Source organism: Neopelma chrysocephalum, unplaced genomic scaffold, assembly GCF_003984885.1.
Source record: "Neopelma chrysocephalum unplaced genomic scaffold, ASM398488v2 Primary Assembly neopelma1_45, whole genome shotgun sequence".
Lineage (NCBI taxonomy): Eukaryota > Metazoa > Chordata > Aves > Passeriformes > Pipridae > Neopelma > Neopelma chrysocephalum.
In genome coordinates this window covers 18,871,106-18,896,358 of record NW_020897704.1, presented here as the reverse complement: position 1 = coordinate 18,896,358, position 25,253 = coordinate 18,871,106, and the positions used below count along the sequence as shown (strand labels likewise).

General features: G+C 41.4%; 1 protein-coding gene across 8 annotated transcripts in view; it reads left to right on the top strand.

Moving 5' to 3' along the window:
* CELF2 (CUGBP Elav-like family member 2) overlaps positions 1-25,253 on the top strand; it is a 557,258-nt gene that overhangs the window by 292,315 nt on the left and 239,690 nt on the right. For 2 of the 8 annotated variants that reach the window (XM_027679563.1, XM_027679562.1), the window contains exon 1: positions 5,607-5,888. The exons of 2 other annotated variants lie outside the window; for them this stretch is intronic. In XM_027679563.1, coding sequence (XP_027535364.1) covers positions 5,782-5,888 — 107 coding nt within the window. In that variant the 5' untranslated portion in view covers positions 5,607-5,781. Of the gene's footprint in view, positions 1-5,605; positions 5,889-19,807; positions 20,027-25,253 lie in introns of those variants that run through there. 4 more of the 8 variants (XM_027679564.1, XM_027679565.1, XM_027679567.1 and 1 more) reach the window with 4 other exon arrangements.

The following is a 25,253-nucleotide window of genomic DNA, read 5'->3' as shown; positions in this document are numbered from 1 at the left end:
GAGTTGCACAAGCTGTGATTTTTTGCCCCCTTCCCTGCTGAGGGTGAGGGAAGCACTGGAGCACATTGTTTAGGTAAATAGGATGAGATTGTCCCTTCTGGTGCCTCTGTCTTCCAGATGCTGAGATGCAGAGTCAGCGCTGCTGAATGCTGGAGGGAGGCAGCGCACACCTTTTCTGTCTGAGAGAAGCAGCGGGTACCAGTCATGCTGTATGCTTTAAATACAAAACTTTTTATTCCCCTGCTGTCAAAGGATTAATCTTCAGCATCTACACAACATTTTGTACTTCTGTGTTTTCTGTCTGTGCGTTTTAATTTTCATGATGCTCCTTGGATGCTCCCAAGTGAAAAAGGCTAGAAAAGACCTTTTGCATCATGCAGACAAACAATTTCTAAGTAACAGCCAGGCTCATGAGTCAGATAGAAAATCTAGCCATATAATCTAAAATATCTGCCAAAACAAACAAAAGGAGAATGGCCAAATGTTAGACTGGTTTTGTTGTCTGCTTAAATGAAAAAAACATGTGATTTTTTGCACCTCTAGTGCAGGAGCTTGAAAATAATTTTCCTTTTCCTGCACACAAAGATACTGTATGTTTAACAAGGCATACAGAGGGAGCACCTGTCCTGAAGACAGTGTTCTCTGCACACGTGCAGTTGGCACTAAAGATGATCGATAAAGTTTTGCCACAAAATTGTATTAAGATACATAGAAGGGCTGTATCTTGTGTTTTCATACCCTGTAACAGCAAAGAAACTTTTCCACCTGTATGTAAGGGCATAATACAAATAGCAAATGCAGGACTGGTTAATATCACAGGGTTTCTGCTCTCCTGACAAAAGTAGTATCTTGGAAGTCAGGTTGCTGGAGTTCAGGACCACAATTGATCTCCCATCTGCAACTGTCTTAAAGGCTGTATAAATAAAAACCAAAACCAACAGGGGAAACAGAGACAAAAGTGTGATCACTTGTTCTAGGTAAAAGTGAACAAAAACTTCAATAAGAGCAGAGGTAAAGCCTAATGAGATTCAGCCTTATGAGTTACAGCCAATTTCTTGCTATTCACACTCACCAATGAAGTGGTTAGCAATAATACCTGGTCTTGTGTACCACTATTTCCAATAACATAAAAGCTGCAGGCAATGAGTTACTCATTTTTCTAGATTTTAGGAAGAGATACATAAATGAACTGTCTGCTTTCTCAAAGCCTGCTGGAAAGACTCAACATGCTCCACTTCCAAAGCTGAGGCCAATTTTCTTTCTACTTCAAACTTTGCATAGGTGTAACATATAAGTCACAGAATCACAGAATAGTTTGCATTGAAAGGGATTTTAAAGATCATCTCATTCTAAACCAGCTTGCTCAGAGCCCCATCCAACCTGGCCTTGAACACTTCCAGGGACGGGGCATCCACAGCTTCTCTGGGCAGCCTGTGCCAGGGCCTCACCACCTTCATAATAAAGAATTTCTTCCTAATATGTAATCTGAACCTTTCTTCTTTCATTGTAAAGCCATTACCCCATGTCACATCACTACATGCCCTTGTGACAAGTCCCTCTCCAGCTCTCTTGTAGGCCCCTCTCAGATGCTGAAGGTGAAGTCTTCTTGGAGCCTTCTTGCCTCCAGGATGAAACAACTCTAGCTCCCTCAGCTTGTATCCATAGGAAAGGTGCTCCAGCCCTATGAGCGTCTTCACGCCCCTCCTCTGGATAGGTCTGTTTCAGACCTGGCAGTCTTGCCTAATTACAACCTGATTGCTGCAGACATCCTGCAGGCAGGTTGCAGCTACCTGGAAGTGCCAGACAGGCTCGAGGTCTCTGAGCTGCCCTGGCACAGCAGTCACAGTGTGCCCAGGGAGGTGGCAGTGCTGTGGAGCACAGGGACACATGCTGGCGATGCTGGAACAGAGATGTGGAAATTCTCACCTTTGCTTCAGGCACAGAGGTGGGGTAGGTGGGATTTGTCTTGCCTAATATATGTATCTAAAAGTTAGGGATCTAATCCCTTTGTAGTCAATGGAGAGACATGGTAATGCTCTTTAGTATAACTAATCTCCCCTCAGTGACAACAGAGAAACCATAGATGACTAGCTTAGACTAATTACTCAGTTTCAAAGGTGGGATTTAGCCACCTAAAACAGTAAAATGCTATCAGATTAAAGTGTAGCTTTTCACACCTATACAAAACAAATGTGATTTGAGCCTAAATAACTGCAGAACAGCAGATAACTGACTTAGACTGCAAGCACCTCTTCTGAGGAGAAGGCTTATTTTAAATGCTTGTGCAACTCACAATAATACACTGGTTTATACATCTTGCAGTGTTCTGTATTATTGTCACACTGCTCTGGAGTATATTGGTTTTTTTCATCTTAAAGATGGAGATGTGAGCAAGAGGTTAATTGGCTTGCGTGAGAACTGACACGGGGATGTGGTGAAATGGGAAATGAATCAAGGTTTTCTATTCCTCTCATGATTGCATTCATGATTTTTGGTCCATTGTCCTGGACACTTGTCCACCATTTCTCTGTCAAGAAATGTAGTCCATTGCTTGGCTGGTAGTTTTGGGTATTTTTAGTGTAGCAAAATGCCACTGTGTTTTGGGCTTCTGAATATTTTTAAAATATTCCAAGCAAATGGAATGGTCAAAGAATAATTTGAACTAGAAGCTGAGAGCAGAAAGCACATTTCTAATTGGTCTAAATTAGTTGTTGTTACTGGTTTGCCTTTGAAGTTTTGATCATTTTGCCTGTGTAAATGATTGGTATTCCTGTGGCCTTTCAAGGATTTGCAGCATCACGTAATTAGCTTAGCAAACTCATAGGCCACACGTGGAAGGCTTGGATTTCCATTAAATACAGGGCAATGAAACTATTAAATTTTCACTGTATGTAATTTGTGCAGAACATTCTACAATATATGCATATCAGTTATGAATCTACAATCAATTTTCATGTTAAATGTTGAATTTAAACTCCACAGCTGGACTTTCATCCTGAAAGAAGCCAGATAGCCCTGTGCATCTGGTTTAATCTTCCCTTCAGCCATATTATTTTAAAGGCACTCCTGCTTAGTACATCTCTACAACTGAAAAATAATACTCATATTCCCTCTCATCCTCAGCAGCTGTGATCCCTCTGCAGATGTTGTGCTGTCAGACGTTTCATTATGTGTGATAGAAAGCGTAGGTTCTTTTTGTCTGTCTGTGTTACCGCTTTGTGGATTTTCTTTTCTTTCCTTTTTTTTTAAAAACTTATTCCTTTGGCTGTAGATGAGTCCTTCCATAATACTTCACTTTATTTCCTATTGCTGCTGCTTCTCCTTCTTTCTAAGTACAGAAATGATCAAGAACTTGCAACTGCGTGGAGCCGCCCAACAGAAGCCCATTGATTCACCACCAAAGGGCTCTGTGTGAGCCATTCTGCTCCAGCCTAAAAAGAAAGCTTTGTTCCCTCGGCTGGTAGTGTCTTAAGATGCTGATCCTTGCCATATTTTTTGAAAACTGTAGCAGTTTATCAGACTGTTTGACACTTCCCGTTCAGCTGTGTATTCTGTGGCATTCTCTGGTATTTGCTGCTTCTTATTACACCAGTCTCATGAGCCCAAGACTGGTCTGGAGCTGCCCAGCACCATGGCGAGTTGGGCTGGGCACAAGTCATTTGGAGGGAAACAGTGAAGGAAGAGGAATCTGGAGTGCTGGTGGCCATGCTTGAAATGGTAGTAATGGATTTAGCATTTGGGGCAGGAGATATGGGATTTGTCATGTTGGTTGAGTATTTTCCTGGCCGCCTTCCATGACTGTTCAGATATTTTTAGCATGAACCACAAGCTATGTTGTCTCAGTTGACCTTGGAGCATGACATTTTAACATGGAATTGGTTTGAACTGCTAATCATTAAAATGATTTATTATTTTTTATTGCAAGACCAACTAGAATCCCAGTCATGTTTTGCAGATGAAAAGGGAAGAAAATTGAAACCTGCCTTCTCTTGACTTGCAGTCCTTCATGATATTCATGTTTCCTAAACTACCATCTTTCTCTCTACATCATTAAAAGTAGACTATGCCCAGGTTTGTTTTTTAATTTGTCTTTTGGTCACTTGACAAATACTATATCAGAGTGACTGAAACTAATCCCGAGGTCTCACAGTGCTCAATGAGAAGTGTAGAACAAAAGGATCGTTTCTGTTGCAAAAAATTTATGACCTTAATAGAGGTTTACAGCTGCCATCAGAAAGGCAAGATCTTGCTATCAGTGTATTTATACTGGTGATTTCTCTCCTCTTTGCTTTCGTTCCCAGACTCAAGTTTACCAAAAAGATTAAGCCTCTAAATGCCAACTTCTGTTATGGAAATAGCAGCAGTAGCACTGCATCACGACATTGTGGCAATATATTTTGAGGCAGTAATATACAATGTAGGAAAAAAGATTCAGACCAACCAGACATAGCCAGAAGTCTATGGAATCTGAATTCAAATTTTGAGGTCCAGATCGATTTTTAGCCTGGCTGGGCTTTTTGACTATCTGTCAATTTTGGACAATTCGTGTTTATTGAGTTTTGTACCTTCTTATGTTAACATGACCTGAAAGGAAATTACGATCATTTTTAAGATGCATTGTGCAGCCACAATGGTGCAGAAAAGCCTTTGACTGAAAAGAGCGTCAATGGCTTGTTGACTTTTTCAGTCTACCAAATAAGCACCTACTCAAGTATCCAATGTACATTTAAAAAAAATAAATAATAAAAAAAAGCCAACCATCCTCCTGCCTCAAAAGTAGCTGCATGGTTTAAGGACTTACCCTGCAGAAGTTGAAACTAAGACATGAAAATAAACCTCTCTTTGACTACTTTGGCAACAGGGAAGACCACAACCTGCTTCTACAAATCACATGGTGGATCTCACAAATAGGGCCAAAGAGGCTGTTTCCCTGAAATCTGTGTCACACTATAGTTCCTTTCATACATAGGAAGTGAGTAAATCATTGAATAATGCAACATCCTCTCCCATCTGCGAGAACTCCGCCAAAGCCAAGAGTAAGGGTCTGGGTTAAAGCAAACTCAGTTACTTGGTAACCGAGTTGTGTTTCGGAGGGGTTAAAATTGGAGGGATTTTGAACTTGTGTTTTGAGGGGGTTAAAATTGTCAAGAGAAACTGAAAACTTGAAGAAGATCCCCAGGTGCCTGCATTAATACTCCCCAGTCTCTCTGATGTGAGCTGGCAGGTCCCATAAAGCCACTCAGCCTTGAACAGGGAAGGGAAGGAGGGAGAGAGCAAGAGCTCCAGCTGCGACTCCAGAGCCCCAGAAAGAGCCTCTAACCCAATTCCCTTAAAGTGCACAAGCCTCACAAGCCACAGCATCTCTTTGCCACTGTATTCACCGAGTTCACAGGGCAAACAAAAGATCCATATCGAGCATGCATCCTTCCAGAGGGGGAAAGATTTCCCTCATTTGCCCATAGATTTTCCCCCCTTTTCTTTCAGTTATATGTATAGAAATAGATATAGATTTTTTTTTTATGGGGGGGGGTAATGTTGCTAATTTTTTTTTGGCTGGTAATTAAGAGAGCTAACACCAGCCAGGCTAGAGTGAACGCAAACAAGACCCCTATAGGCAGCACAGTGCATTAATGTAAAATATGCCCAGACAACATAACTTGTCAGAGAGGATTATTTCTGCTTAGTGAATCTGCAGGGGCCCCTTTGCTCCACCACTCAGCGTCTGACTAGAGAGAGAAAGAGAGAAAGAGTAGCCATTAGTGAGTAGCTACTGTGGCATTGATGTTTGAGCGCACTTCTGAACTGGCTTTTGTTGAGAATATCGGTGCAGAAAGCATGCGCTGTCCCAAATCCGCTGTTACTATGAGAAATGAGGAGCTGCTTTTAAGGTATGTTGTTTCCTTTGTTTTAACGCGTGCTTTCGAGTTGCCTGGGCCCGCTGCAACTATAACCGTGCTGTGTATTAAGTAGTTTCCCCTATTTAAAGGAAAAGACAGGCATTGCTGGGTGCAAGTAGCATTTTCCACTAGTTCGAACCGCACATTTCATGTATGACGACAAATGTACGGAGAGGGCAAGGAGGGGAAAAAAAATATTTATCTTTTTTTTTTTTTTCTATAAGAGAGCTGGTATTTCTTTTATCACCTCCTTTGCAATATTTCTGCCTGCTTCATTATTATGCACTGGGCATGGAATAAGCATGGAAAAAGCTCAGGGAGACTCCATATTAGAGCTAGTGCCCTAAATACCACTTTAATTTTCACTTAGCCTATGTAAATAGTTACTAATGCTCTACCTAGTCCGTACCACTTGAAGATGTTTTAAAAATATCTAAATACTCCTATATGTGGGATTACACATCTATTCTCTGATAATGCTCCCGGGTTTAGCGGGGGGCCAGCATCGACTACTCTTTTCAGAGACACACAACACGCAGACACACGCACACACGCACATACACACGGAATTATGCTGGAATTGGCACCCCGCTTTGAAAAATGTAGTCTTTTGTTTATTTGCTAGCAGACATTGTAGCATTGAATACATCTTTTGGTCTGACAATGGGACAGCTGAACAATGGTGCTGTCAAACTAGCTTAATGTATGTCTGGCGGTGGGGTGGTTTGGGTTGTTTTGGGGGTTTTTTTCTTTCCTTTTCTCAGCCCCTTTTTAGGTTCCCTCAATCTTTTTGTGTACACGGTAGAATACAAAGTGCGTTGCCTGTTTTGTGGCGGTTGTTTCATTTGATATCTGCTGCTAATAGTGCAGGGAGGGGGAGGCTTGTGTCTTACAATTATGGCTATTGCATTAAGTTGGAGATTTATTACTAAGCTCTCCTTTAACTGTGGTGAGAAAACTTATTGATTCTGGAAGCTTACAATACTGCTGTCAATCTGGCAAACACATACTTGCCAAATGTGCCCTTGCCTGATTTTATGCCCGATCGTATCAACTTTAACTGCTGTTTTGAAGATACTGTTTCTAATTCTGTTTAGGTAATGAAAATGCAATAAAAATGATAAATCAGATCTCAAAGTGGGAGCCCATGCTACTTTCCATTTTTATAATCCAGCTATTAGCATACGTTAGAATTTTTAAGGTCAGGCAGAATAATTTACCTGAATGATTCCCATCCCCAAATTAAACAAATTATTCATATGACATTCCTTAAATTATCTTTCTGTTTAGAGAACCATAGTTTAGTATTAACACAGTTAGCAATTTTTGGGTTGAATTTGGCAAAATACTTATGTACCTTATGCATTGTAAGAAGAAATTGTTGCAAAGCTTTTGAAAAATTTTGAGTTACTACTTGGGCAGCAGCTTGTGTCTTAAATAAAATGTATTGTCATCAGTCTGGAGAGTTTCTGAAACTGTTTAAAGTCTTTAAATACTTTACATGTTAAGTAAATGTATTGCTTTTAGTAATAACTTTAATCATTTTGTGAGAGAAAAGAGATATTAGTGGTTTCTATTTTTTGCTTCAATCAATTAATAGTAGAGGCTTTGTGCTTTTTTTAGAACTGTATTCTAGTGCATGATTTATATGGGTTGAGGGTTCTCTTGGACCCCTTAATTAGAACAAAAAGACAGTAAGGATTTATCGGTAGCAGTCAGAGCTCTCTAAAGCATGTATTTCAACACAAAAATGTTTTATGAGGAGACTCTCAGTACTTGCTATTCTGTTTTGTATTTTTTTTGTCATTGTATCTTCTTCGCTTGTGTGTTGAGGCGGTGTAAATCAATAGCAGAGAGTTTATGTGCAGAAAAAGGTAATATCACATAAAATACTCAAGAGTGTAGAGATTATGTATTATCAGGTAGTACTTTACATGCTGTGTGTTGTGCATAAACACGAAGAAAGCAAGGACGGTGTTTAATATAATGGGACCATGCTATAATTCACTTCCTTGGAAGAACTTCTTTCAAGACAAACATTAACTCATTCACAACTGCTCTGCTCTGCCAGAACTGGAGGAGAGAGGACATCTTTTTATAAAGTTATTTTTCTATTATGTCATGTTCCAGCAGTCTGAGCTTTCTAGCAGCTACTGCCCTTTGTGAGTGGCAATACAGTGAGTCCCTCACTCTCAGTTACGTGGAAATGCCCCTTTAGTGACAGCCCAGAGCAGGGTGAATGCCACTTCTGTAGCAGCCACCAACAGATACCTGGGCAGCAAAACCAACCACCACTTTTAAGGATTATTCAATACTAAAACTGTTTCCTAAGCACTCTGCTCACAGGTGAGTTCATACCAAACTTACTGTAGTTTCTATGTTTTCAGATAAAATGTTGTATAAAATACATATACTATGATTTTTTTTGTCTTGGACTGCCAGTGACTTTGTTCTTTTCTAAGGGTATTTTCTGACATTGCATTCACATCAAAGACTAATTTTTGAATTAGTTTGTGTGAATCCTCCTCCTCAAAAAAAAAATCTTTCTATGCATATTTACTGAAATATTGGTTTTTGAGCCACAGCAACTATTATTGACATCAAAGAAGGTGAAGCAAAGCTGTAACACAAGTAATTTGTTAGCATGTTTAACGAAAGTGTTGGCTTTTGAGAGACTGTATAGGCTTAGAAATCTTATGCCTGAACATCGGAGGTGTCCTTAGTGTTACCTGTTTTGAATCTCACTCATTCACAAAGCAATGTGGTGCCTTGCAGTTGTCAAACTTGGCAACATCTGTTTCCACAACAGAGCTAAGAGAGGTAATTCAGACTCTTCGAGTTGTTATTTGTTCTTGCAATGACCAGGTGTGATGTCAAAAAAGAACATCCTTGGTTCTACTTGTCAGAGCAAGAGTAAGACAGATCTTAACCTGGGACCTGGCTTTCTGTGCTTCCATAGGAAATGGAAATGAATTATATTTATTTATTAGTCTGGTGTGTGTATGCATGTGCGTGTGTGTGTACGTGTGTATAATTTTTTTTCATATTCATGAATCACAATCTCTAACATCAACATGTTAATATTTTCTTTGTTAAAAGACAACGAGATTGAAGTGTTTCTGTTATGAACTTTATGTATGAAGGGATTGAAACCAGCCCTGCAGAGAAAGATCTGGGGGTGAAAGGCTGGACATAAGCCAGCAATGTGCACCCCCAGCCCAGAAAGCTGATTGTGTTCTGGGCTGCATCAAGAGAAGGGTGGCAGCAGGTCAAGGGAGGTAATTCTCTCCTTCTACCACAATCTCATGAGATCCCACCTGGAGCACTTTTTCCAAGTCTGAAGTCCTCAACAAAGGAAAGTCACGGAACTATTGGAGCAGATCCAAAGCAGGGTCACAAAAATCGTTAGTCTGGAACACCTCCGCTATGGAGACAGGCTGAGAGAGCTGGGGTTGTTCAGCCCGGAGAAGTAAAGGATCTGGGGAGATGTTAGAGCTGCCATTCAGTACCTAAAGGGGGCTTATAGGAAAGATTTTTTTAGCAGGGCCTGTTGCAGTAGGACATGGGATCATGGCTTTAAACTAAAACAGGGTCGATGCAGACTAGACATAAGGAAGACATTTTTTCCAATGAGGACAGTGAAACACTGGAACAGGTTGCACAGAGAGGTGGTGGATGCCCCATCCCTGGAAACGTTCACAGTCAAACTGGGCAGGGCTCTGAGCAACCTGATCTGCTTGAAGCTGTCCCTGCTCATTGCAGGGGAGTTGGAACTAGATGACCTTTAAAGGTCCCTTTCAACCCAAACCATTCTATGATTCTATGATTCTATACAAAATTGCAAACTATACCTTTGGGGCTGAAAAACAAAGGCGAGTGTTCAATTAATATTCATATCTAGAAGTTTTACTGCAAGTGTAGATTGTGCTTGAATACTTAAGAAGTCATTCAGGAGTGAATCAATACTAATTATTGTAATCAGGAGGGTTAATTAGCTGAAGATGCTGCTGATGGAAAGTTCACTGCTTACAGCCCTGAAAACACCTAAGTTGATGAAATCTGAAAGCAAGATGTCTAAGAAGACTTTGTATGGAGAGAAATGCTTGGCTTTCCTTTGGCATTTCAAGAGCCAGTTGTTCCAAAGGGGAAAGATAGCTTGTACTTTGTATTTTGCATTTTATTAATTCAGGGGATATTAGAAGATGCAACTAAATCTGTTATAAAGGTATTTTGTGGTAGTTTCTCAATAAATGCAAGTACCATTTTGGATAACCTAAACTGTTTCTTCAGCATTCATTTGTAGATTACCATAAATTAATATGGATAATCTTATGCATTTGAAATCTGGTTCCAGCACTGTTATTTGGAACAGTTATTTCATTTTTTTTCCTCCATTTGTGTGCAGGCACAGGGACTTTACACGATATATGTACATAAATTACACATGCTTTTTTCTGATGTAGATACACATCTGTGTGCATGCACACACAAGTGCTCATAAGTTTAAACACTTTTCATTGAGGGTGTGTATTTCTATAATCCTGTACCCTCAAAACTCCCACTCGGTTTCCATCTGCAAAACAGTGCTCAACTACATATGATTCAGAGGACAGTTATTGAAGAAGTAGTTAATGAAATTTAAGTTAGTTTACACTGAAAAGAAGTAACTGAAGAAAATCCTTTCCTTTTCCCTCAATTAGAGCGGCTGTGCTCCTTAAAGTCAGCATTACTGAATTCAAACAAAATCTAGCTGTACAAAATCTTTCTCAAAAGTGAATTCCAAGAAGATTTTATATTAAATGCTGATTATTTGGGGTTTGTGTTTGTTTTTTGTTTGGGTTTTTTTTCCCTGTTTTCTTAGTTATATCTATTGAGGTTATAACGAAGACAAATGTCTGGATGTTTATTCAAGACAAAAAAACCTACAAAAAAAACCCTCTCAGTCACACACACACACAACCCCTCCTAAGTCAAGTGATGCTTTCAGAAGAGAGAAATTCTATTTCAAAACACATCCTTCTTTCCTTTCTAATGACATTAGAGATTATCACGTGCAGGTGCTATTTATCTTTGCAACTGCTTTCCTATGACTGTTTTACTGCTTCCAACACATTTACTTGTGTGTCAGGCATAGAAAAGGTAACTGAAAATGGCAGCTGTTGAGAAAGCATGTCGCCATGCCTGGAATGACATGCATTATCGGGGCAGCAGGAGTTGCTGGCTCTACAGCCCATTTCTACTTGACCTGCGGAATGATTGGCTGCCTGGGATGGTGATGAATCACTGGAGTTTATGAAACAAGACTGCTGGCATCCTCACAGAGGAAATAAAAACGGGATTTTATTTCCCCCTCTAACATTCTTGCTGTGGCAAAAAGCTTTTTTTTTTTTTATGTTTTGTTTTGCTTCTATGTTATTTCACCCTGCAGCAGAAGTAAATGTGTCAATTAAAGTCACTTTAATACTGTTCTTGGCAAGTTAATGATGCACTGAAGGTTAACTATCTTTATTGGATGGAAGAGGGCAGGAATTTTTCCAAATTTTGTGTAAATCTTTGTCTGGGCTCTAATTTTCTCACCTCTCACTCTGTTCTTGAGACTGAGATAGCATAACTAGTAATCAGCTCAAGCAGGATGTAAAAAGGATTTCAGCTGTTCTCACGCACAACTTTATTTTCTCTGATAGTGTAGGGATCAGTGACCATTCCGTGGACTAATATCAGCCAGATCCATCTTCAGCATTTCTAAACTAATGACTAAAATGACATTTCTGGAAAGCATCGACTCCCAGATTTGCACTCACTTTCTAGGTGGTTCATGAAATTATACTATGCATTAAGCCCACATTACTGGATTAGGGCTGGTATGAGCTGGTGCTTGTAGGAAAGTACCGTGGGGCTGTAAACCTGCCAGGGCACTGACAAGGCTGACACAGTGTGGATCACAAGCTGCCCTGTAAAATGCAGCCAAGTAAAAATGATCCTTCTATTTCATTTAAAACACCCAAAATTGTGCTTGGGGGTGGGGAATGGAGAATAACTTGCTTGTCTCTCCATGTAGCATGCCCAGTGGCTGATGTGTTAGCCTGTGTCCCTTATTCGGGTAGAATAACCTATTTTTAAGTTAACTCTCTCTGATTCAAAGGAATAAGGTTACCAATAAAATTGCTCAGGAAGTTTTAAATATGGCACTTATATGAAGATAATGTTTTCTGCCATTACATGAGAGAGGTTTTTTCTCAATTCTCATGCTTTGCTGCCCAAGCTTTTTCTCCACTAGTTTTGAAAAGCAATTTGCATGCTCACACAGCCTATTAGACTTTTTCACCTTCCTCCAAATAATTCAGCTGCTGCTGGACGCTGGAGAGGCTGTAACACTCTTGTTATTTCAAGCACAGCCTTCCAGTGTCCCTGCAAGGCTTGTGGAATAGAGGAGGGCAAGTTTTTAGCAGCAAGAAGAGTTGCACAGGGAACTGTTGCTTGTGCCCTTCGGTGTGCGAGGGGTAAACCCTGTCCTCGCTTTGGAGTTCCCATGGCAGCAAATCAGCAGGTCATCTTCAAGAGCAGCCTTTGAGGATGCCAGACAACAGTCTGTCACCCAGAGTAAGACAGAGCAGAGAGCTGGAGGAGGGAAAAAACATTTCTAGAAAATCAGACAGAGGATAGGGAAGATTACAAATAGAGGAGTGAAAAGTAAGGACACCAAAACGCAGATCATCTGGAAATTGAACCTTGCACCTGTAGATACCTGTGGATGATAGGACAGCTGTGCTATGGAGTGAATTTAAGGTTCAAATCCTGCACCTGCCCTCCCTGGAAGCTGCAGGTCAGCATCTGAAGAATTGAGGACCTCTAAAAATGGAACAGTGAATTATCAGAAAACTTAAATTTTTAGAGACTCTCAATTCAACTGTACAAGCTCCTGGTTTCATTTTCCTTCTCTTCTTCCTAAAAAAAGATCTATCTTCTGCTAAACTGCAAGGAAGAAGCTCACTCTGAAGCTTGAGAATTTGCCTGCATCATTTCAGCCCACATTTAATTTTAATGAGAGAGTTATATAACCCCCTTTAAAAATAACAAAACACTAACAGAACTGCATTGGCAACACCAGGTGTTCTGCAGTGCTGCTCCAATGAATCATATGGAGATTTGTCTGTGCACGGCTGATGAACATACATTTAACTCAGTTAACCCCCACCCCGAATATAGCAACCAAAGTGACCAAAATTTTTCCCAAAGAGCCTTTCTCACAAAAAGATGCCAAACTAGATGCCTGCCCTAGGAACCTCATGCTTTCAGCATTTTTCCCTTACAAAGCTATTGTATCAAGGGGTTGCGTTTCTCTTTAAAAGTTGCAGATGAATTATTGTGACCCTTCAAAGTGAAACATTTTATGTTAAACACTAAGTTGGGTTAAATGTTTCGGTTCAGAAAAGAAAATCAATGTTCCTGTTTGTTGTACTGAGCCCCAGATCTCTGAAACTGTTAAGAACAGCAGATTTAACAGGCATCTCTGGGAGTAATAAACATGTGACTTCATCAACGTTCCTTTCAGACAGAGAATTTGTGGGAAAAACTGAATTAGTGATTTCGAGTTTGTTAAACACCTTGGTTCAGATGCTGCCCTTGACTCTAGGAAGTCCCTCAGCCACTGGTTGCTGGAAGGTGGGAAGGATCATGGTGCACTTGCCATACTCCTGCTCTTTCTCTTTGCATCCATTATCAGAGGCAGGAACATAGAGTAGGTGGACCTTTTGTTCTGACCTATGTGGCAATTTTTACACTGTTCATTTAGGGGAAAACAACCCAAACCACCATAACCAGGCATGGTGTAGTTTTCTGCACATCTAAATACTTTACAGGTACTGCAGGAGCCTTTTCTTTATGTCCTTCATGACTGATCTTTAATGGAGATTCTGTCTGTTGGAAATAATGATGTCAAACAAAGGTAGTTACTTTACATATTTTCAGGGTAATAGTTATTTTTGAGTATTGACATGTATGCTAGGCACTTCACAAAAAAAAAAAAACAAGGCCTGTGAAAGTTCCTACCTTAAAGATGTTGCAATTTGAATTTAGAGTGAAATCCAATCATTTGCAATGAAAAAGAAAGTGGTAGAAGTGACTGAGAAGGGAGGATCGAGGTTAAGCTCATAAGGATCCTGCTGTTTGGAGTTGAGTGCAGTAGACTAATTCAGATATTGTAATAAATCCCTCAGATGTCTTTACATTTTGTTTTTAAAAATAAGTCTATTTTTGCCTTCTCGTCTCTTTTGATGTCGCTTACCCACCTTCTTTCTTTGCTGATGCCACATTAGAAATTCACACTTACCTTTGCCTGTGGCTTTTGGAGTTGGAGCTGCCACCAGCCTCACCTCCTGCTCCAGGCTTTTGCTGTGTTCAGCCCGTTCTCAGCATCCACTTCCCTGATCCTGGATCTCTCCCCATAACCAGCCTCTTCAGGTGGGCAAAAATCTCCAGATAACTCAAATTTATACAAAATGAGAGAGGTTTTTGTGTCTCTTAGTAGTTCTTCTGGTGGGTCTGGATGGCAGGGAGGAAGTTTTTTTGTTTCAGTTGTCTTTTTCCCCTGCTCTGTGAAGGTGTAAGTGTGGCTTTTGCATATTGTGAGTATGGAGCAACATAGACAAGAGCAATAGATGTGTGATTCCTCCTATCCTAAGTTATACAAGATAATATGTTTTCACATAAAGATAATATAATAGCCAAACTGGAGAATATTCAGTTCCCTCTTCCAGGAAAGTTTGGAAAAGTGGTTTGTTTAATCCATAAATAACACGTCTGCTGTCTAGTAGGAAATCAGGTCTATCCAGTGCTTGCAGCACCCCAGTTTTTCTCCTTCTTGGGTAGTGGTTGTAGATAGAATCAGTCAGCAGGTGAGAAGATAAGGTAGCTCATAAAAAAAAAAGGAAAAAGAAAAAAACCCCCACAGTCTATGTCTGTTACCAAGTCGAGATAAGACTGGGTTGACAAAAGCCTTGGTCTTGTGTCAATATGCTCAAGGCACTAACACAAAGGTAACACCTATGGATCAATAGTGATGCTCTTCAATAGGACTGTAAATAAATAACAGGATGGTAGGACTTGGTCTCTCAAAGATTTGCTTGTTACTACTTTGCTTAAGTATTCTCTAAATATAGTGCTGAGGTCATGAACAGCCCAACTGGAGCAAACAGTACTGGGCAGCTTCTGCTCAGCACTAGCACTGTGCAGAATTGGACCTGAGGGTGATGATTGACTATCCCAAGTATCTCCATGCTGTTAACAAAGTAGGGTGTTCCTCCAAATTAAAGGTCTTTCTTAAAACCCCTCCACCCCATGTAGTGTCTGCCTTGTGCCATAAAACGTTGCCTAATTGTTTTCGGAAAGATAGAGTTATTACCCACAAAATGGAACAAAGGCCTTATACCCACAGTGGGATGAAATCACCTCATCAGTGGTATAAAATAGGAAGGGGAAAAAAAAAAAGAAGTGAGTGGGAAGTTTTACTATAGCAACCAAGTTTACATAATATCAATGTGCTTCAAGTGAAAGCTCTAGAAATGCTTAATTTGAGGTAGCTTTTCACAGGGCTAATTTTAAATGACGTTTATTTCTGAAAATGACTGATTAGTTACAGTGGCCTACAGAAGCAGAGGGGGCGTAACAAGCAGCTAAGATTTCAATACTTAAAATCCATTGATCAACTTTAACCAACATTTTAATTTTCTTTTTAAAAGGGTTTCAGATATATGCAGGCTATTTTATTTCTTAAAATAAGATGAAGGGAAGACTACTGTGTGTTTGGTTTTGTAACTAAAAAATCCTTACTGAAAGGTTAAGGCTTCATAATGCAAAAATGTATTCCAATGTCAGACCTAACTTACAAAGATGGTTTTGCTACAAGTAATCAAAATCCACACAAATGGTAAAATGGTGTGGAATTGGGTCCACTTTTTGCCACTCAAAGAAATGCACTACTTTTTGCTTTAATTGCTAATGACTTCTACTCCATTCTTTAGCTCTGTCTAAATGCTTTGTGTAACTTGTGTTCGTGTGTTTTGCTTTGCTTTGCTTTTTACTTCGTGCTCCTTCCCTCTCCCCCAACTCTTTCTTTTCCCTCCAGAAGTCTGCTACTAAAAGTTAAGCTGATGGGCTTCCTCCCTTATAGGCAGGTAGGCTCACATCCCACTGCACAAACCAAAATGCTGCATTGTCTGCTCTTAGTCACATTACTACTTCCAGGCTCATGGTTTTCCTGGAAGGTTATTTCTCTGTGAAAGATAGCAAACACCTCATTTGCATTCACTAACACTAGCTGGACCAGATTCCTTTTCCCCCTCGCATTAGTGGAAGATCCTGAATGATTCCACTGAATCATTTGAGCCAGCTCCAAATTTACACCGCTGACACTGAGCTCTGCTTCTGCTTCCTCTGTTAGAAACTTGCTTTGATGCCAGAGATAAGCTGAATCCCAAGCATGTTCATTGGCTTAGGGGGGAATAAAGCAGAGGATTTGAACTCTCTTCACACCGCCTTGCAGGCTTGGGAGAGAGTGAAGTCATTCGGAAACTTTCCCTTGAAGTGATTCCAACAGTAGCATTTCCTTGGCCCAATACTGGGAGGCAAGTTGATTAGAAAAATGGCATTTACGGATAGCGTGAGGAGGGGGTCTGGAGAGGGGACATGATGTGAGCTCCACAGTGGATTTGGCTCTGGGATCTGGAAGGGAAGGAGGCGTCTGCTCTCTTTGTCACTTGCTGAATGAAGCCACAGGCAGTGATGTCACAGTGAGCTCATACGTGCGACAGCAACTCACCACTCAATCCTGGCCTTCTGCAGACAAACTTTCTGTGTGGTTTTCAGTTTTCTTTTGTTTTTTTTTCTGTGAAGAGGTGTTTGGTTTTCAAAGGTTGAGTTGTTTGTAAAAATTGCATGTGGCTCTGCGTTTGAAAAGCTGCTTGAACGGTGACTAATCTGCAAAGGTGAGGTGGAATTGCTTCATCTGCCCCACTTAGACTTATGTAGAAACCAAGGCACAAAGAATAAATGAGGTGGCTGCAGGGGCAAGCAGGGTCTGGGCCTCTGAAATGAGGGGAGGATGGACAGGAGGCAGCATTTGTGGCTGGAATAGGATTAAAGCCCGAGAACTGATGATTCCAAATTCCAGGTCCCCTCCTCAAAACTGCCATATGCACCACCAGTTGAAAAAGCTTAATATCAGCAGGCAGCAATAGCCCAGCAATAATGCAGCTCCTCTAAGCCAGTGTTTAGAGCCATTGTCTGATTTATGCTGTGAAAATTAATGCAGCTTCACTTGCCACTCTCCATCCTCATTTCCCTCTGTACTGTAGCAATAGAGCAGAGCTTCCATTTTTTCCTTAATTTTTAATAAAAGTTCCTATTTTGAGCACATGTGCTGCTCAGGAATCTGGCATTAATGTTACAAATAACAGAGATGAGCCTGTAACAGTGTGTGAAACATTCAGGGTTTTTTGTTTCTCACCACTTACCCTCTGCGATAGAGAGTTAATTCATACGTAGCCACTACATAATTTATGTCTGAGAACCAAATTATTCGAATGCAGTTTTTCCCCTCTAAGCTCTCCTTGAGTCGTATCTCAGTATCTTTTATGGAGAGGGCTTCTTTTTGCATTTGACCCTGTTCCTGCTTCTAACTTTTAAATGGCAAAAGCAAATGTGCTTTGAAAAGTGTGTTACACTGTAGTTGTTAAATAAAGCAATAACCTATGCACTTGTAATGCTTTCTCTATGACCTACTTACATACTACTTCACCCTCCTTATAGTATGATTAAAAGCTGCTTTGAATCCACTATTCCCTCAAGGGATTTGAGGCTAGAATTTAACAAACTGCTGAGAAGGCTTAAGTCAGTAAGAGGGCTTCCCTACAGCTTCTTCCAGCTAATTCACATGTAATTAAAAGGAAAATAAATATTTCAAAAGAACATACGTTTTAATGAAGCATTTTTAAGCACTTACACCTTGCAAAATGGGGCAAATTTATAAAGATCTCTCTATTCCATATGCAGATTTTAAGCAAAATTATTTGTGATTCTCTCCTCCTCCCTCTTTGCATCCTGTGCGAAGCGTGGATTTACTTTTCAGTCAGCAGCAGTGGGACTGTGGTCCTTAAAAGCGACAGGCTGGTGAGACTGAACTCCCTTAGATTTAGCACGTACGAAAAAAACTGATGATGAAGGGCTACAGATCCAGCCGCACAGGGTGAAGTGGGGGTGGAGACTTCTTACTTAAAAGAATATCTTCATCCTCACTGAGCTGCCTGTATTTCTTCTGAGCTAAAACCTGTCCCTTCTGCAGTGGCAAGATTTTGAAATTGAAAGTTAATCCAACTCTGCTCTGGGCCGGATTAACCACCATGGAGGCCTCAGATCAAAACCCAGGTGGCTACATCCAGCTGGAGAAAGTTGTGCTGGTTTCTCCTTTCATTTGGACTTTGCACTTAATTTTTTTATCCGCTGTATAGTCCTACGCCGTGATGGATGGGTGGCGTAAAGGAATCACCATGAATTTAGTAAAGCGGAGCCATAGCCTTGCTTTGTGCCTTTCTACGTGGATGTTTAGGTGCCATGGTGATGAGGACAGTATGTGAACGTATAGAACAGAGCAGATTAATAACACTATAGATAACTGTTCAGGATTGCAGCTGTCCTACGGGGATTACGCTGAGGGCCAAGTGAACCTTTTCTTTCTTTAGACTTGCAAAGTGGGCAAAAATTTTAGCAGCCTGAGGGGTTTTTCATCCTTTTAGCTATTTAAAATGGAAAAGTCTCTTAGTGCAATAAACTGGATCCTGAAAATTTGCCTGGTTTGTATTTTTTATTATAAAATCAACATTGTTCAAAATTTAAAAAAAACTTGGCCTGATAGCATATTTATTTATGGGTCACTTTAATTTTTATATGATAATACTCTTTGAAAAGTTTAAGCGTAGTAGGTTTTAATTTGCGTTTGTTACTTTTTGCAAGTGTTGATTATCCAGAACAAATCAAATTATAAAACCTGGAGAGAGATTCAGATGGAGAAGCACACACAATGAAGAGGAACGTTCTGTCTGTCTAGACTGCTCAGATCATCCAGTAATCTTTGTAAATATGTTAATATTCTTTTGCCTGGAGCGGCTTTGTATTGAGGCAAGTAGGTTTTGGAGATGGAAAGGAAAATTTATACAGATTTTCAGGGGGCGGTGGTGTGGGGGGGGCCTCCAGCTACTTGTATGTGAGGAATTTTGTGTGCGACTTTGTGACACTTCTGTGTGCGGCCAACTCGGGAGAGCAGCGGGGTTTGGGAAGCTACAGCCTTGAGAAAGGATTTGCTGTCGTTACTTATTTAAATCCCTGCTTCTGATCAGTGGGGACAGAGTTACTACCAGCCAGTAACAGCACTCTAAGCATTTAAAGGATGCCAAGGTCTGCATGGCAGGAGTTTTGAGCGGAGAGAACCCGCACTCAGAACCTGCCCAAACCATCCCAGTGATCCCAGTTTGGCTCCCACCGTAGTGGGAAGAGCTGTGTCCGTGCTAACCACTCGCGTGTGCTCCCAGCAGTGTCAGCGGGGGGTTCTCCGCCGGTGCAGAGCTCAGCTCCCCGCACACCGCGCTGGGAGCGCGGGGCCGGGCAGCGCCGCGGAGGCGCCGGGCGTGTCTCGCCGCCCCCGGGGCCGGGTCAAGCGGTGCCCCGGAGCCCCGGGCGGGCATCCCCCGGCCCGGCGGCGGCAATAGGCCTCTCCCGGGGCGGCGGGGGCGCAGGGGTTAACGGGGAGCCGCAGCGGGGAGATGGCTCCGCCTCCCCGCTCAGCACCTGGCGCTCCACCGACAGTTGCCTCAGCAGTCGATTTCGGAGGGGATTGGCGGAAAAAACCGAGAGGGGGAGAGAAATGTGACAACTGCCGGGGCTGGCGGCTGCCGCGGGGAGGCCTCCGCACCTGTGCCTGCCGCTCCGCCGCCCGGCGCAGTTGTGGGATCCGCCGCGCCCCGCCGCATCCTCCCGCCGACCGCCGCGGCGCCTCCGGAGCCCAGCATGACTTCTTCGTTCAAGCTGGATTTCCTTCCGGAGATGATGGTCGACGGCCGCTTGCTGGTCTCTGACAGAATGTAAGTGGCAGCGGGGGCTGCCGCCGGTCCCCCCCCCCCCGCCCCGGCTCCGGGTACCGCCCGGCTCCGAGCCCCCGCCGCGGGGGTCCGGCCGCGTCCCTCCCGTGCCGCCCGCCCTTCCGCGGGAGGGGAAGCGGGGGCTCGTGCCCCCAGCCCCCCCTTCCCAAGTCACTTGGTGGTCTCCATGTTGTGTGTCCCCCCCTCCCGGGGTGCTCAGTGTCCCGGCAGGTCGGTGCAGGCGGGCGCGGGGCGAGCGCGGGGGTTTATCGGCGGCTGCTGCTGCTGATGCAACGTGGAGGAAGAAACGCGCATCGGTCGCGCGTAGCTGAGCGCTCTCCCCTCCGTGCCCAGCGGGTCCGTCCACAGGCACCTGTCCCCTGCACCCAGCCCGGACCCACCCGTGTCTCTTCACCCCTTCCCGGCAGAATAAAAATCCCCCTGCGAAAGCTTCGTCAGTTTTCAAATTCAGATGAAATGCTAAGCACCTATTGGGAGTGAGACCAGGCAGATAGCAAGGATTTGGCTTTTTTTTTTTTTCAATACTGTCCCCGACAGCTGCCCTGGTACGGCTAGTGTTAATTAGGGTGAGGATGGTTGCTTTACGTGTGCAGTTAAAGTGGGGATGAGATGTATCGGAAGGCTCTGAATGCTGGAATTTCAGAAGAAGAAGTATTCCCCTAGCCCGGCTCTGCTCCATTAATCTCGATCTGAAAGTTTCTATTATCATCCTCTTGGGCATTACCAGTTGACAGGTATTTTCAGGTAACCTAAGCCTTATATGAAAAAATAAAAGCCAGAAATGAGGAAGTAGTCACTTGCTGAAAGATATGGAGGCTGAGGACTGTGTTGCCTTTTTACAGTATCCAAAATATCTTTTATTTTGTTACTTTTTGTTCTTTTATCAGGATGACAAATGTGGTTTAAGTTACATTAGAATGAAGCGAGAGGCTTTGGCATTGACTCTGCTCTGGAGCTGTTCTGGTTGAGGCAGCGCTTAAGTTACAAGTGTAAATAAACCCGTGTGTGCAGCAGAGAGTGTCACCTGTGATTTGCACAAATCAGGTTGCACACTGTGCTCCCATCTAAGACTATTCAGACTTTTATTACCTATTTTACTGGCAACCAAACTTTCTTCTAAGGTGGAGTGCTTTCCCTTGTACCAGCAGTGTTCTGTGTGGAGATATTTGGTAGTGGCCAGTTGTTCAGGCAGCTGAGATTTAGGAAGTGTGTGGGAGAGGGGCAAGAGTCAAGGGAAGAAGATACTTGGTATGGGTGACTTATACTATTTTTACAGTCCTTGAAGGACAGCGGAGGATGTAAATGGTGCTGCTTGTCTTAATTTTGTGGCCTTAAATTCTAAAGAGTTCTGTGCTGTGTTTTGTTTTTCCCATGGTAAGATCCCTGTTTTTATTGCTGTCAGTCAGTTTTGGTAAAAGTGCTGCCAGTTCTCCCCTTTTGCAGAAAAATTGCATAGGTTTGACTATTGGGGAACAAAGTAGAAGCTGAACATTCCTGTCTCTTGCTTTGCAGCCCTCTGTAGGGACCTGCCACAGTCAAGCTTTCCCTTGTTTTCATCATCTCAGCTTTGATTACACTTTCTACCTGCTGTCCTTCCAGGCAGTCAGAAAAGATCCTGCTAACAAACATCTCCTGGCTCAAAGGCACCATTAACTGTAGCTGATGATGCCCTGTTGTCACTTAGTCTTATATAACTTTATCTCCAACTTGCCCCTCGAGGGGGGAGTACCATGCCAAACTCTTGCTTCTGAATTGCTCTCTTCATACTCCTTTTCTCAGGGAAGCATCCATAATATATTTTAACACAGCTTGAAACACAGTCAGTGTTCATTAGACACAGATCTTAATGTGTGTCCAAAGGAAAAAATAAAAAACTCTAGGGAAATATCAGCCTCTAAGTGGACCTCAAAATACAGAAATTTGATAATGGAGTTGTTAAATACACACATCCTTGTAGTTTTTGGTGCTGGTTCCTCGTGTATTTGGGGGGGCAGGGGGGCTTAGTAATCTCTTGAAAAAAAAAACCCTTTACCTCCTGCATCATCAGTGGTCGTGTTGTGATGTGCTTCCTTGTATTAACCAAGCTTTGCTTTGCTGCTGATCTAAGTGATTGTGAAGATGGTATGATTTCAAGGGATCATGTGTCATGCATGCAAATTAATATTGAGGCTAAATATTGAGGGAGCTTCTATTTCTAACAAAAATAGTCCTGAAACTAAATGCTGTGTGTGGGAGCTTTGCCACACTGCCTTTCTAAAACTCTGTCACTCACTGTTTAAAACCATCTTTATTTCGTCCTTCTCAGCCAAGTGGTGACATGCATTTATTTGCAAGTCCCCAACTCTCTGGGCTAATCAGTGCTGACGAGAATGCGGTGTGATTACGCATAAGGGGTCAGGGGCACGATGCACCTTCCCCTTTATCTGGCCCACCCCGGGCGTGCAGGGAGCTGCCGGCAGTGTTCAGCGGGGTGGCACAGAGCATCCGAGAGCACGCTCCAAGTTACAACGCTGCACAAAACTTTTAACCTCGCCATCTGCTCCAGCCATTGAGTGTAACTCGGTTCAGTCTGCAGCAGAAAGGAATTTCCTATTTCAGAGTGAGGCAGTTAGCAAAATATATGTATAACACTTCTGTTTCATAGCAGAAATTGGCAAAACTAGATTTGTTTGTGTTTTTTTTTTAATATGCCGGTGGCGTATCAGATGTTTTGGGAAATCGGAACCGTACAATATCACTTGCACTTCCCATTCTTTACACATTTAAAAGTTCTTATACAGGGAAGTCTTTTCAGAATCATCTATTCTTTCAACAAGTAACAGAGAAGGGGAATTTTGAAGGAATAACTTTCAGTGCATACCTATTGTGAAAGTTAACTGCCAGCTTGATAATTGCAAAGTTAAAATGCTCTTCTCACCTCTGTGAGAATGTTAATTGCTCTTAAATGTTGCTTCCTTTCAAATTTTGCTGCTGCTATTATCTAGCTACATGGAAGTAAAACAGAACATCAGATACGTTGAGCATGACTGTGTATAATTAAACTGTATGCATGGCATCAGTGTACCTGGTTAGTAACTGAATGGCGATGTACTAGTAAAAGTTAATTAATGACATAGCATTGGAAAATAGATACCCTAGGATATGAAGCATAAAGATGCATGAATTCCTGTTCTTGAGGGCAGATGGCAATTTGGATGCTCTAACCATAGTAAATGCTTGCTAAGAGACTGCTTGTTTAGTGCTCTAGGAAGGATCAGGAATTGTTTGACTGCTGTTATGCATAGTCTCTGTGTGCTCACTGCGGGGAAGAAGCAATTCTTAAGAAAATACACAGGGGTATGGAGGTGAAATATGTAGGTGAACTGTGTGTGTATATTTGGACAGGGCAGGAGAGGGTTAATAGCAAGTGAGGTTATAAAATCTGAGTTCATTGTAATTTGCTCAGTAATTTCACTGGCTTACATGTACATGCCAACTGAATGATTGTAAAGTGGTTGCATTGAGGATTAAATACTCATCATTGTAACCCTCCATGTTGATTTCTGCAATACCAATGAAGATTTTTCCATCCCAGGTTACACATTCCAGTGCCTGGGCTTACCTTTAATATAAATGAGTAACAATGTTTGTTACTACTGAAACAAACTCAAATTTGACTTTAATTTTTGGTAGCTGGGTGTAATGCTAGTAAAGTATATTATGCTTAAACAGTGCGCATTCAACTGCATGGGTTGCATGGCAATTATGCGTAAAAGTATTTAGCCTTTGAATTCCTGCCTCTTTTAATCCAAGATGAGTCAAAATCAGATATACATGCACTATGCTGATTAAAAAGCCAGTGAAGATCAATTTTTGATACTTTTTGTTTGTTTGTATTTGTTGTTTAGTAATAACGAATGTCATCACTCACAAGGTATTCTTGTGCTTTAAAATCCAGAACTTCCCTTTCTGCACTAAACCTGCAAACCAGGACTTTTTTTAGCATAAACTGGAGAAAAGAAATTTATTTTTTTAAACTCCACTGCAGGGAAACTCAACTTACTAGCAAAAATAATTTTTCAAATATCTGGTCTTTTTTATATCTAGAACATCAAACCACGATTCGCTAACTGAAAATGGGTAGTTGGGTATCAGCTATTTTCTAAGTCTATAGTCTCATCCTTATACTGGCATTTTATTCTAACTCTGGTTCAGTAATTGCTTTACTTTAAGTATTATGACTTGTTACTTAAGTTACATGCATGACAGATTCCTTGGGCCACTACTGAGGAAAAGCAAAGCAAAAGAAGAAGAAAATTCTTGACAGTCGCCAAAGAGCTTCAGAAAAGAAAATAAATCTTTGGATTTCTATTAAGTAATTACAATTTCATGGTGTCCTTCTCCCCATCATCTTTTCTAGAACCTCATTCAGTAGTTAACCTATGATAACTCTCAGCACATCAATATTTAAATATATCTTTCACTTCGTATGATATGATCTCACAAGTTTTTAAGCCTCCCCCACATGTATTCATCATCCAAATTAATCATCAGTTATGATTGCTTTAAAAACTTTGATAACTAAATATTTCATTGGCATTTTAGGATGTTTGATATCTTATGAGCATTTGGACTATTCAAATTTCATAATTAATTCATAGATTAATATAAAAATATTTGACCAAACCAATATAGGGTAAAGGTGTACAAAATCTTTTAATTTTTAAAAGCTCCCAGAATGCAAGGAATACACTTTGGCAAGACAACATTCTAGAGAGAAATCACTGTTTTATAATTTAAGCATATGAAAAACTCTTTTCTTCTGAAGTGGAGAGATAATGTTTTGGTTTTGTTTCTTTTTTCTTCATTTCCACACACTATGTTTCCTATAGTGAGTTATTTCTTGTGTGTTCATATAGTTGAAAAGTATATTGCATCTCCTGACATGGATTCCTTTTATTAAAACAAACTGGTGGCAGGGCAAGGTTTAACCAGAGGCTGAAGTCACAAAATAGGGAACACAAGTAGAGAGCGAGGCTGAGCTTTTCTTAGCGAAGAAGTGGGAGAACAAGAAAAACGTTCACAGGTACAAGAAAAATGCAGGAACAAGAATGCCTATTTGGAAAATAAAAACTAATTGGAGCAATAAATGTAATGTTCTCAAGTAATTGTGAAATAATTATTCCCCTTTAGAATCATCATACTTTAATTGCTTTCCCCCGCGTTCCTG